This window comes from Lupinus angustifolius, chromosome LG02, assembly GCF_001865875.1.
Source record: "Lupinus angustifolius cultivar Tanjil chromosome LG02, LupAngTanjil_v1.0, whole genome shotgun sequence".
In the NCBI taxonomy this organism is placed as follows: Eukaryota; Viridiplantae; Streptophyta; class Magnoliopsida; order Fabales; family Fabaceae; genus Lupinus; species Lupinus angustifolius.
The window spans coordinates 18,484,195-18,496,320 of record NC_032010.1 but is presented as its reverse complement, the minus strand read 5'-3'; the positions used below and the strand labels follow the sequence as shown (position 1 = coordinate 18,496,320).

General features: G+C 32.6%; 2 protein-coding genes across 4 annotated transcripts; one reads left to right on the top strand and one right to left on the bottom strand.

The window, feature by feature from the left end:
• Positions 1,346 to 3,701, top strand: LOC109337523. 2 transcript variants are annotated; one of them, XM_019574518.1, is made up of 6 exons: positions 1,346 to 1,684; positions 1,794 to 1,897; positions 1,982 to 2,153; positions 2,538 to 2,660; positions 2,944 to 3,304; positions 3,350 to 3,701. In XM_019574518.1, exons 1-6 carry the CDS (start codon positions 1,496 to 1,498, stop codon positions 3,547 to 3,549), a joined length of 1,149 nt encoding a protein of 382 aa, XP_019430063.1. In that variant the 5' UTR covers positions 1,346 to 1,495; the 3' UTR covers positions 3,550 to 3,701. The 2 variants fall into 2 exon arrangements, with proteins under 2 accessions (XP_019430063.1, XP_019430053.1); XM_019574508.1 differs by having other exon boundaries at positions 2,944 to 3,701.
• On the bottom strand, positions 4,546 to 9,277 carry LOC109337511 (transcription factor TGA2.2-like). Of its 2 annotated transcripts, none has more exons than XM_019574492.1 (12): positions 9,042 to 9,277; positions 8,791 to 8,894; positions 8,591 to 8,664; positions 8,297 to 8,485; positions 7,244 to 7,321; positions 7,091 to 7,150; positions 6,701 to 6,778; positions 6,568 to 6,619; positions 5,647 to 5,918; positions 5,296 to 5,541; positions 4,877 to 5,019; positions 4,546 to 4,784 (listed from the first exon to the last, which is right to left on the bottom strand). In XM_019574492.1, exons 1-12 carry the CDS (start codon positions 9,104 to 9,106, stop codon positions 4,748 to 4,750), a joined length of 1,398 nt encoding a protein of 465 aa, XP_019430037.1. In that variant the 5' UTR covers positions 9,107 to 9,277; the 3' UTR covers positions 4,546 to 4,747. The 2 variants fall into 2 exon arrangements, with proteins under 2 accessions (XP_019430037.1, XP_019430043.1); XM_019574498.1 differs by having other exon boundaries at positions 4,895 to 5,019.

The following is a 12,126-nucleotide window of genomic DNA, read 5'->3' as shown; positions in this document are numbered from 1 at the left end:
GGTTTACTTTGCGTGGAATGCATCTAATCAAATAGTCATAGCAAAAATATGATTACTTGTCAATTATAGGATTCCTTTTCCTACCTTAAATATAAAACAAATGTCCTTTTCTTAGAAAACGCACTTCATCTTCCATGAAACATCGCATACCAACCGCGTAGAAAAAACTCGTTTCTATTCCTCTTCACCTTCTCTTTCCATACGACCCTTGGCTCCTAAGAAAACAATAAATGGAAAAACACTATATTTGACTTTGTCTTAATTATGCAATGGGGTCACTTGGTTCTTGAGAACTTAGTAAATACATTCACTTGAAAATTAAACGAAGAATGACAAACGAGCGCCTCAAGATGAAACTTAATATTTAAGATATCAAACTCTCTCACATCACAAATAAATATTATGGTTGAACTCTCTTCCTGTCCGAGAGACTAACAATTGTCATTCTCATTAGAGATTTGTGTTGTGAAATGACTACCTATAAGCTGACTAGATTAGGATATATTGATATTACCAAATATTGACAGGTGAGTGAAACAACCAAAAGACATCAAGTCATGTTGATAGAGTGAAAAACCATTATTGATGTCGACCATTAGAAATAGCATCAATGTTAGGAGACCCATATTGGATAATATAGTAAATTTAATGTGATATAAGAATATAAGCAATGAGATTCTTCTATCTAATAGACTAATCTTTTGAATCTAACTCGACTTAATACTATCCATCAGAGAAAAAATATTGACATGTAACACAAACAAATTTTTAAAGGTCTAAAATTTTAATTATTTTAAAATTAAATAATTATAAATCCTTCAATACCATCATATTTTTATTAGTAATGAAGTGTCCAAACATGATCCCAAATAGATAAAAATCTTGCATAGGAAAAATGGTATTTTCAAGTGCATGACTTTGGAAGTTGTATGTAACAAAAGAAAGTTCTACAGGGTAAAAAAACCTAATTTTTACATGACTGATGTCAGATTGCAAATGTCAATACTCTGTTCACATCTCAGCTTTAATAGATGTGGAGTCAGTTGCTTTATTTTTATTTTATTATTATTATTAATTTTAACATGATGCATTAAATGCAAACATTAATCTATGTATAAAGACTTTTCACAAATATTAAACCAAATCACAATGCATTCATATAGAAAATAGTAGTATAAGGCTATACAAAATATCAAGGATATACTAAACAAATGTCAAATGTTTAATTCATACCATCAACAATAACAATTGTTGAGATGAATATTCACTCGTTCCAAAAATGATTAATTAAAATGACTTAGATTAAGTGCCAGCTGGTTTTCACTCATAAATTATCACATATATACGAATCTGCATTCTCTCCCTTCATGTAAAAAGCAAATAAGCCTGAGCTGCTTATTTGTTCCCATAAGTTGGTGCATTCCATTGGTATTGTCACTACCATCAACTCTTGTTTGTTTTGCTCTACGCTTATCTTTTTTAAGAGCAGAGCTATATGGGTAAGAAGCTAGATGCATTGCTTGGTAGAAGAACCTTCAAGGCTGCAAAATTCAAGTCAACCCTTAACCTTGCCATCTCACGCCTCCCTATTCTCAAGAACCAGCGCCATTCTCGCCTCAGACATGCCCGTGCCGATGTCCTTCAACTCCTTCAAATTGGACAACATGAACGAGCTTTGCTCCGAGTATGTATGATATATTCTATACATGTTGTGTTGTGTTGTCTTTCAAAGACTAATTTTTGATTTTGTATGAAACTTTTTTTGGTTTTGAAAATCTGGGTTGTTTTGATAGGTTGAGCATGTAATCAAGGATCAAAACATGCTAGATGTGTATGATAAGATTGAAGGATATTGCAACCTCTTGATTGAGAGGGTCAACCTTATGGAACAAGAAAGGTTGGTTTAGTTATGATACTGTTAGACTTACTTGGTGAATGATTTTGTTTTTGAATTCATGAGCTCGGTTCTGTTGTTGTATAGAGAATGTCCTGAGGAGCTACAGGAGGCAGCATCAGGATTAATTTATGCAGCTTCTCGGTGTGGAGATTTTCCAGAGATTCATGAGATTCGCACGGTTTTGACATCTCGGTTTGGTAAAGAGTTTGTCGCTAGTGCTATCGAGTTAAGGAACAATTGTGGAGTCCATCCTCAGGTATATATCTGATGTGAGAAGCATTAATTTTGTTAGGTCTGGCAATGCTGCCATCCACTCTTAATTTTGTTTTGTGGGACTTAGATAGAGGGTGAGGTTCGGTGACACTGTAAGATCGTTTGCCTTGTGGCTTGGAGATCATGAATTCAAATCCTGGATACAGCCTATGTGCTTGTGAGTGTAAGATTACGTATATTTACCCTCTTCAGACCCCACTAGGTAATAGACTCATGCAGTGGGCCATATTCTTAGAGGGACTTGTTGAGAACTTTGATTAAAAGCTAGAGTTTGTACCAAAAGCAGAGAGCTATCTTATGCTCTTCTGAGTAAAATTTGTGAGGTATTATCAAACTCTAATATAATATTTTTATTGGCTATTTGTAGATGGTACAAAAGCTGTCAACAAGGATGCCAAGCGTTGACAGCAGAATGAAAGCACTCAAACAAATTGCTTCTGAGAACAGTATTGTTCTGCAGCTTGAAGAAGTTGATTCTGCTTCAGTTAAGGTATAAAACTTCAAAGCACCAAAAATTGCGACTTAATGCTTATAAGTCTTATAACCAAGGTTTTGAATAGGGATTTTAGTAACGTTTCGGAAAGTTGCAAAACCTTGAGGTTCCGGACAACTGCAAAAATTTGTAGTTGATGCAGCCACAATTACGGCCGCAATACGGTTTTAGAAACTCACAAAACCTTAACATAACGGCATCTATCATAGAACCAGATTTAAAACCTTGCTTTTAACATTTGCAAACCAGCTACTTATGTCATCTGATGTGAACTATTCAGGAACAATTCAATTTACAAAAGCAAAACCAGCCTGAGCCTGAGATAAAGGAAGAGAATCACTATACTTTATCCAATTCCTTAAAGACCAGGCAAAAGTACAAGGGTGTAGCTGATGCAGCACAAGCAGCTTTCGAATCAGCCGCATATGCAGCAGCTGCTGCAAGAGCAGCTGTGGAACTCTCACGATCTGAACCACATGACCCCGATGATGATCACCATAGTCAAAGCCCCCAACCAAGAAAAGTACTAGATAAACATGATTCCTTGACATCACAAGTGGAAGATAAGGAACTTGGTGAAACTGAAGGGAAAGAATTTAACAAAAATATGCACAGGGTAGTGAAGTCAAAAGACATTTTAAGTTCTGATTCAGTTGATGAAATTTTGAAGGGTGTAACCGAGTCAGTGGATGCAGAAATTGAGGATGACCCTTTTGAAAAGGAACTAGTTTTTGATGAAAGTGATAGTGAGACTGAAAATGAAGACAATGGAAATCAACATTCCAAGCAGATATCTTTAAGAAATCATGCATTGTCAGGATCCAAGGTGCAGAGTGAACTTCAAGTGGGTTTGGAGAAAAAGCCACTTTCAGTGAGGACTAGATGAGTATGAGTTTGCTATATAAGTTTGAGTGTATGTAGCAGTATAGAATATAGATTTCTCAATAATCTAGATTTCACTATGGATTTCCAGTGTTTGCATATAGATTAATTTGCACTGATGTTGAAATAAATAAATAAAATGATTGGTTTAACTTTTAGTTGTTTCTACTAGTATGACATAAATGCAGGCACCCCAGCAAATTTGCATAAGAAACAAGGCAAGGTAAGTGTATGGTTGGGACAGATTTAGGTTGAGTAACTTATACCTCGTTTTGATGGTCAGAAACTCAGAATAACAAATAAGATAAGATAGTCTCTTGCATAGGATAAACATCAAGATAAATCTATCCTATTGGCTTAACCTATGTTCTTTACACTAGTGTATTTTTTTTAACACACGGATAAACCTGTGTTAGAAATCTGCAAAACCTCTGTTAGAAATCCATAGGATAAGATTATGCAATGGCAGATTCAGGACCCGTGATTAGGAGGGCAATTTATAGAGTTCAATGTTATTGAACTTGGTTCAGACCAACCAATTCGACCTAGAATGAAAATCAAACTAGTCTGAGTCGCTCATCAGACCGGCCATGAACCATGAATAACTATCATGAATTGGTTCAACTCAACTATTTTAGGCATGAAGTGAGTGACTCAGTCAGTCAAACTAGCCAAAACAATTTATTTTAAAAAAATAAGAATGATAGCTATCATTAATTTATGATGTGTAATAATTTACATTAAAAAACCATGAAATTTGTATTCTCCGGTGGAGAGGCTCTAAATTGCCATCAAGAACCACAATTGCAATGATTTTAACTTTTAACACTCAATAGTGTCTCCATAGTGCCCACATCTACAGTTTAAAACAATTAACTTTTAAATATCACTTTATCGTTAACTTTACCATATGGTTAAAGCTAATGGGATGACTTATTTATTTCTTTTCATTGCAAAGCAACCTGATTATTAGTGAAAGAGTGACTATGATATGCATTAATACCTATGAACCTCAACTTTTAGATGCAACACTTTCACAATAATCCCTTGAATGTGCCAAATAATATAACAGCATTTTCCAATAGTTTAAAGCTTGTAAAGATCAAGATCCAGGCCAGCATCTATACTCTACAGAAAATTAGATATGCAGCTAGCAGTAACAAGGTTTCTTCTCAGTATGGCTGAGATTATTTTACCATGCTCTATATTTGAGGGTCACAGCAACTCATCACTGAGTTCCTATTACAACAGAAATAGCCAATTAGTTTGGAGATAATACTACTGAAGGATGAACTATAGCTATAGATAGAGATATTGACATCACTCCCTACTCTCTAGGGCGCGCTAACCATAATGAACTAAGCGCTCTTAGTCTTGAAACGTAATCATTTATAACAATGAGAGCACGAGCAGCTTGACGTGTAGTCAGGATTCGTTGTAGCTGTTGCAGAGTTCCTTGCTTCAAGAGGTCAGCCTAAGAACATAAAGTATAATCTGATTACAATGCATATGCACTTCTATAGGTAGTCATGATAGTAGTTCAAAATTTAATTAATGGAAGGAGTGAAATTTATTAAGTTGTAAATTATAAATGATGTATGTTTTTATTTATCGTAACATTTTTACATTTCTCTCATTTTCACTACTTCCAAGCACACCTCATGAAATTATGAAGTTAGAAATATGTACTTATATAACTATGAAGAGTATAATACAGGTTAAATTTAGTTCCTAAGATAGAATCTCGTACCTGACGAAGGAAATTCTCTAGTGCGGCAAGCTTGCCCATTGCGATTGCCATTTGACCCATGTAATCCGCAACATTTCCTGAACCAGTGGATCCTAGTGAGGTGCATGTAAGGGTCTCTATAAGAGATTGTTGCAATGCTTCCATGCCTTGAGATAAAGCATCCTCAGTCTGTTGTGAAGAGTGCTGCAGATTATCAATGCCCGCCAATTGCTGTTCTGTCAACGGCTCAAGGTGGTTCTTAACTATCTGCATCTCAAAAGACGTATGAAGATATGAGTCATCGGAAAATTCTTCTATCTAAGGGAATATAAGGGTATAACAAGTTATTTGCAAAGGAAGGAGTTTAATCACCTTCAGAAGTTCAGAGGAACGAAATCCACCAAGCCACATAAACCATCTTTCTGCAGGTGTCTTCCACATCCCACTAAGCATGTGGAATACATCAGCCTTCACACCTACGCTCTTTAACCTAAATAATTCATCATAATGTGCCATGACACCATCAACGAGAAGATGTAAATCACTGTCTCCGATTTGAGAATTTATAGCAGATCTTAGGTCATTGAGAAATCGTTGATGCTCATCAACCCAGCGGGCATACTCCAAGTCAAATGCTAAGGCGCCTAAAGTTTCAATTCACTTCATCAGTCACAATCCCTCTATGACAAACTAAATCTCAATGGATTCCAATATATTTAATCAATAAAAGCAATTATATTACTTAGGGCTTTATCCAAAATTTATGTACTTTAAACTTGTCCAGAGGAATACAAGATGGTAACAAAACCAAAAACATTCCTAAAGAAAATATCATCAGTATACATTGATAATCTGCAGCACTCTTCACCAGAAATATTTATAATTATGATCTGAAAACTAAATGATTTACTATATCAATAATTCAATATCATCAGTATACATCACCAAAAAGAAAATCATACATAAACTGGACCTTCTAATCAGAAACCTAAGGAAAATGCTCTCTAAGCTGAGATGCTCACAAAGTAATAAACCATGTTCATATGAATTTCTATCTAATGCCAATACATTTATTTCCATGATTGCAAGTGGATTGAAGTACTGATCCATTTGACTACATCTACAGTTCCAAAGAGATGCAAGAACTATTTCGTCCTATGAAAATTATAGTTTTTTAACTTTTAAAGCATGTGTAGTACTGTAGTTTTAGTGCATTTACATATAACCAATATAAGGATCATGTTTCTTCCACTGAAGGAAATAATGCTCAAGAAATTGCCTCTTTTGAATTACCATTTCCAACAGCCGAATGACAATGATCCCCAGGATTTGCGATAAATATACCCTGCATTGAAATGGATACCAATGAAGATAACAAAATCAAATTGTCCACAAATATCTAATCAAAAATTTCTACTTCATAAACCTGTTGACGTGCTCGCTGAAGCTCTTGCTCTAATTGTGCAAGCTTGACTCGGCTGGTCTCCAACTGCTGTACATATGCCTATTCAAAAACCAAAATCTATGGATTATTCAAACTTGTTCCACTTAAAATCCAGAGATTGTTACGCAGCCCAAATTTTATGCCATTCTATCATAGCTGCATTATGTATATATCTTAAAACCAACCATTTGAATATATGGAAAGTGGCCCCAAATGCCTTAAAACCAAAGGATCTCATTTATAATATTCGGCATATAAGCACATAGAATCTTCATATCTTTGTAGTAATTATAACATCTTTAAACTTAGATATATGTAATATCATAAAGTAGATCATTTATGATATGTAGCATCAACCTGAGTAGCAATTACCTTTTTCCTTAATCGACTCTTCCTTGCAGCCTCCCGATTCTGAGCCAACCTACGAAGTGTCTAGAAGAAGGGCACCCAAGGAAATAAAACATTAGTAATAGAGCAAAAATCAGAATCTACAAGCTGTTAAACCAAGTTGTAGCAGCAAACAACCTTGTGATCGTCAGGTTTGGGCTTTGTCTCATCTTTGGAGTCCACTACTATAAGTGGACCGTGCTGAGCTCTATTACACTAATACAAAGTTGACAAAATCACTGTGAGAGAAGGGCCTTCAGGTTCACTCAAAAATTAAAAATATTTCTCTATATAGTTAAACACAATAAAAAAGTGGCTACGTGCACGAGACTCCCACTTAGGCTCCATTTGGTTGGAGGGAAGAAAGTAGGAAGGGAAAAATGTGTGAGAAAGATAGTGAAAAGAGAGAAAGATATGAGAAATATAGTAGAGTTTTGTATTGTTTGGTTGCATAAAAAAAGAAGATAAAATGTGATTAAACTCCCCAAATGGAGAGGTGATCCTTGTCTAAACTTTCTAACTCCGCCCCCAATTTCTCTCTTTCTCTTTCTCCTCCCTTTCCCCTCTACCAAAGGAAGCTGTGACTCCCGCTTAGTGGGTCTCGGGAGGATAGATGTACACCTTACCGTCGCAAGTGAATCATGGTTAAATAAAACGACACTTCTACACCATTCAAACACAATATCAATTAATGGTTTTTTTTTTTTTTTTGCAAATTGGTTCCCTATAAAGAACAAACTAGATTTTCACCTACAGGTTAAGTTAAGGAAAGAACAAAGAAAAGTAAACAGTGATGTGTACTCACCTAAATCTAAATGAATGAGTTACAACAAACAAGAAATAATTTTATCATGAGATATCTCTCCTATTCTGGAGCAAAAGTTCATTTAAACCTAGAAGAAGTAACACTTGAAACGGCTGTAGAGGGAGCTATATAGAAACCTAACTAAGTATACCCATAACATACCGGTATTTAACGAGGTAACATATCACATGCTACATGACTGTTACTGTACCCTAGAGACCGCATATCAGGTGACTATGTTCTACACTAAGTCACTAACATCATTCAACACAATTGAAAGAGAAGCAAATTTCCCAAGCAAAATAGCACAAATGAAGGTTATATGCCAAAAGAAAAATGCAAATTGATTTGCATATGTAAAAAATGTTGGAGAAATAGGTACCCACTTGGTTTTTATCATCAGTGTCAATATCAGTGGAAGTATCATCAGTGTGTTGGCTATTATCTGCTATGCCAGAATCACCCCAATTCTCAACATGACCATTTCCTATAGGCAAAGTGGCCATAGCAATTCCATTCTGGTACATGTCCATGCACCCTCCTCCACTTGATGCAATCTCAGTAGGCCCAAGGTTCTAAATAAACACAACATTCAACACACAAACTTTTCAATAAGATATGTCTCAAATAAAACAAAACTCATTGTCTTACATAAGATAAAGAGAGAGAAAAAGCAAAACCGTGTGCAATGTTCCATATTGCATGTTACTGCCACCAATTGCTACATTGCTAGATTTTACACTAAACATAGAGCCTGCAAAGAGTTCAAAATTGAAATCATATATAAAATATGTGAGACTTTTTATGTATGAATGAATATATATATATATATATATATATAACTCTATTGTATTATATATAGTGAAAGATAGAGGGATACTTGAACTTAAATCAACAGCATCTTCATGTTGAAACACAGCAGCAGAATGTTGAAGTTCTCCAAGATCAGAGAAACGTGGTGGGTTTCTGTTAGTTTCATCTCCCCTGTCACAAAACAGAGAAACTATGTTTTAACACAACAATTTTCTGTCACCATAAAAAATCATAACTTTGCTTCCAAATCCATTTCCTTCAACAAAAACAAAAAAATGAAAAAAGGGCATCAAAGACAGAGAGAAAATATGTATATACCTAAGCAAGAAAGGCGAATGGCAATAGAGTTGAGAATTTGTTTGAGCTGTTTTGAAGCTTTGCATATTTCTAATCCAACTAAGAAAACTAGTTATTACTAACAAATAGAAACCATTGTTGTTTGTTTCTCTTGCTTTATGAAAGTAGCATGATCATGAAGTTGACTCTTGTGTTGAAATGTAGAGAAAGGAGATTATGGAAGAAAAGTTAAGGCAGTGTGAGAAGTGAAGGAAAATCTTGATGTATCTTAAAGAAGAGGAGAGTGTCTTAGTACTCATTCTTTATTTACTATCATAAAGGTACAAGTGTTTCATATGAGAAAAAGATGTATAGATTAAAAATGTAATAATTTTTTATATTATTATTATATAATTTATTATTTATTTTTAATTATTATTTACTCATAAATTAATATAACTCCATGATCAGTGATATTCTGAATCTATATAAATCTCAATATTGAAACTATGTATATTAGTCATTTATTATTGCAATCTGACTTGGGATTTTAGTTTCCCAACACCTCAGTCACAGTCACACACTGTTCAATAACCTTCTCAAATTTTATTTCTTTCCTTTACACGTTTTCTTCACCTTCGTTTTGCTCTTTATACTCTTACACCTATTCTACCTATATCATTGTTTCCATGCAATAAAAAGCAGAATAGGTAATAAAAGTATTGGAATGCTTGTAAGCAGAACTATAGCCACTTGAGAAAAGTAGTATATTAGACTAAAGAAATGTTAAAAGATGTTAGCTAGAGTAAACACATTTATGAAATTAGCATAGAAAACTGGAGAAAGAATAAATGTAGTATATGAAATTCTTGAAATGCATCTTTGTAAATTATAGAGGGTTAAGACTAGACATTATTGTTTGTCACTAATTTGGAGATCATGTCTTCCTATCTTAGAAATAATATATTCGCTTATAAAACTAAAACTACATATATTTATTGTCTTTAAATTTTACTAGATGTGAGTTTATGCAATTATCTACCGATTTCTAATCTTAAAATATATATTTCTAAGTTTTAGACTTGTAGAGTAGGATTACTGTGCAGTTAAATTAATTCTAATGGAATTTGATTTTTTTAAAAGCTTCACAAAGGCCTATAACATGATAAGTAGGGAATAATGAGCTATATGAAAAAAGTCTAGTTAAAATCATGTTATAGGATCCAACAATTTCTACAGAGATTCTATAGTCTGCACCACTTGAACAAAATATTGTATAATTCGCATCTATTTAGACTATTAGAAGGGCTGATGATTTAGAACAATGTAATTAAGCCACTATGAAATGTGATTCTATAGATAAATTAGTTTTTATATAAGTGTACTTTCTTATGATACATAAAATCAAAGTTACAAAAACATATGAGAAATAAGCCAGAATACAAGTAGAAATTTCATACCCAGAAATATAATTGTAAAAACACATCGTTTTTATATTAAAAAAGATAGATATAATTATGTTGAATGTATATGTCCTTGATACAAGTTTGATTTGCATATTCTCAAATGCTTTTTTTCTTAAGAAGGAAATAACTCATTTCAGATTCAACAAAATCTATAACTATTAGACTCTGCACCAAAATATATCAAGGAGTCTAACATGTTAATAAGATTCTTATGAAGTAAATTATTTTCTAATGGCAAAATAGTTATCTCAGGTAAATATATAAAAATCACTATATTTTATCTAATCTAAATATATAAAATTACATTAAATTATAGGAGGCTGGCATTTTATGACATGTTAAATTAAATAAGACTATACATGATTTTATATAATATTATTTATATATTTCCATTTTATTTTTGTGTTTGTCTATATGATTTTTATGTAATAATATAATTTATATTTTCCATTTTATTTCTTGTGATTTTAACTCAATATAAACACGTGAAGAGAAATATACTTCTTTATCCATTTTTTCTCTTAATTACATGTTTCTCCTTTCCCCACTAGTGTGTACAAACAAAAACATAAGAGTATTAAGGATTTTGTTATCCTCAACTTCTTTGGTCAAAATTTCGATAATCATAAGCTTGTTGAAAGGAGAAAGACTCATTTGGAAAGGGACTCCTTACTTACAGAGTAAGAAATATTCTGATTATACCAAAAAAAAAAGTTTGCATACTTTTAAACATGTTAATGAGCTCAAATTTAGTTTGATTTTTACTCAAATAATGACTATTAATATACATATTTATGCGTGTCTATATACATTTAATAATAAATGTATATATGATTATATATTTAATATAGATAAATTTAAAGATTGCATATCATTGGCTAAACTCATAAATCTAACAAATTTAATTGTATTGGGCTACTCAATACTTAATGTGCTAAAATTTTAATTTAAGTTTAACTCATTTGATTTATAATCAAATTTATAATTAAATAATAATATGAATTTCAAACTAATATAAAATTGCTTTTATTGATTATTTGCCCTAACTCAAGATATATTTTTATGGTTTCTTCAACTTAGCACTATCATTAAGAAGTTGGGTAATGTCATGAGATCACATGCCCATAATTATTGGACGAGCAAGACATAATTGTTTTTGTTAATTAGCCTAAAATGCATGTTTCGTACGTGAGATAGTGCATAAAAAATTTGTCCATTATCTCAAAATCTTTGTTTTGACTGTGGGTTTTTCTGATAGATAGAACATACCACTAGATATTATGTTCTTAATTATTAAATGTCAAATTTTAATTTACCATTTAAGAATGAATATCTATTGTTAAATTGTTTTGAGTAATATATTCTTCTATGTAATTTTAAAAATTGGAGAGTGACATAAATTATTTTTTTATTTTTATTTACTTTTAATTTTGAATTGTATATCAAATGCTTACAAGTTTTTTATATCCATATTTAAAATGGGTAGAGCATGATATTTTATGCACTTTTCACAAATGAACATACTTATATCCATCATAATTTAGGTGGATATTACAGGAGGACAAGTTGGTCCCAATTGTGAATGTTACTCACTTGAGACTAAATTCCAAGTATTGAATAAGGATTATATTCTTAATATATTATTATATTTAAAAACATAT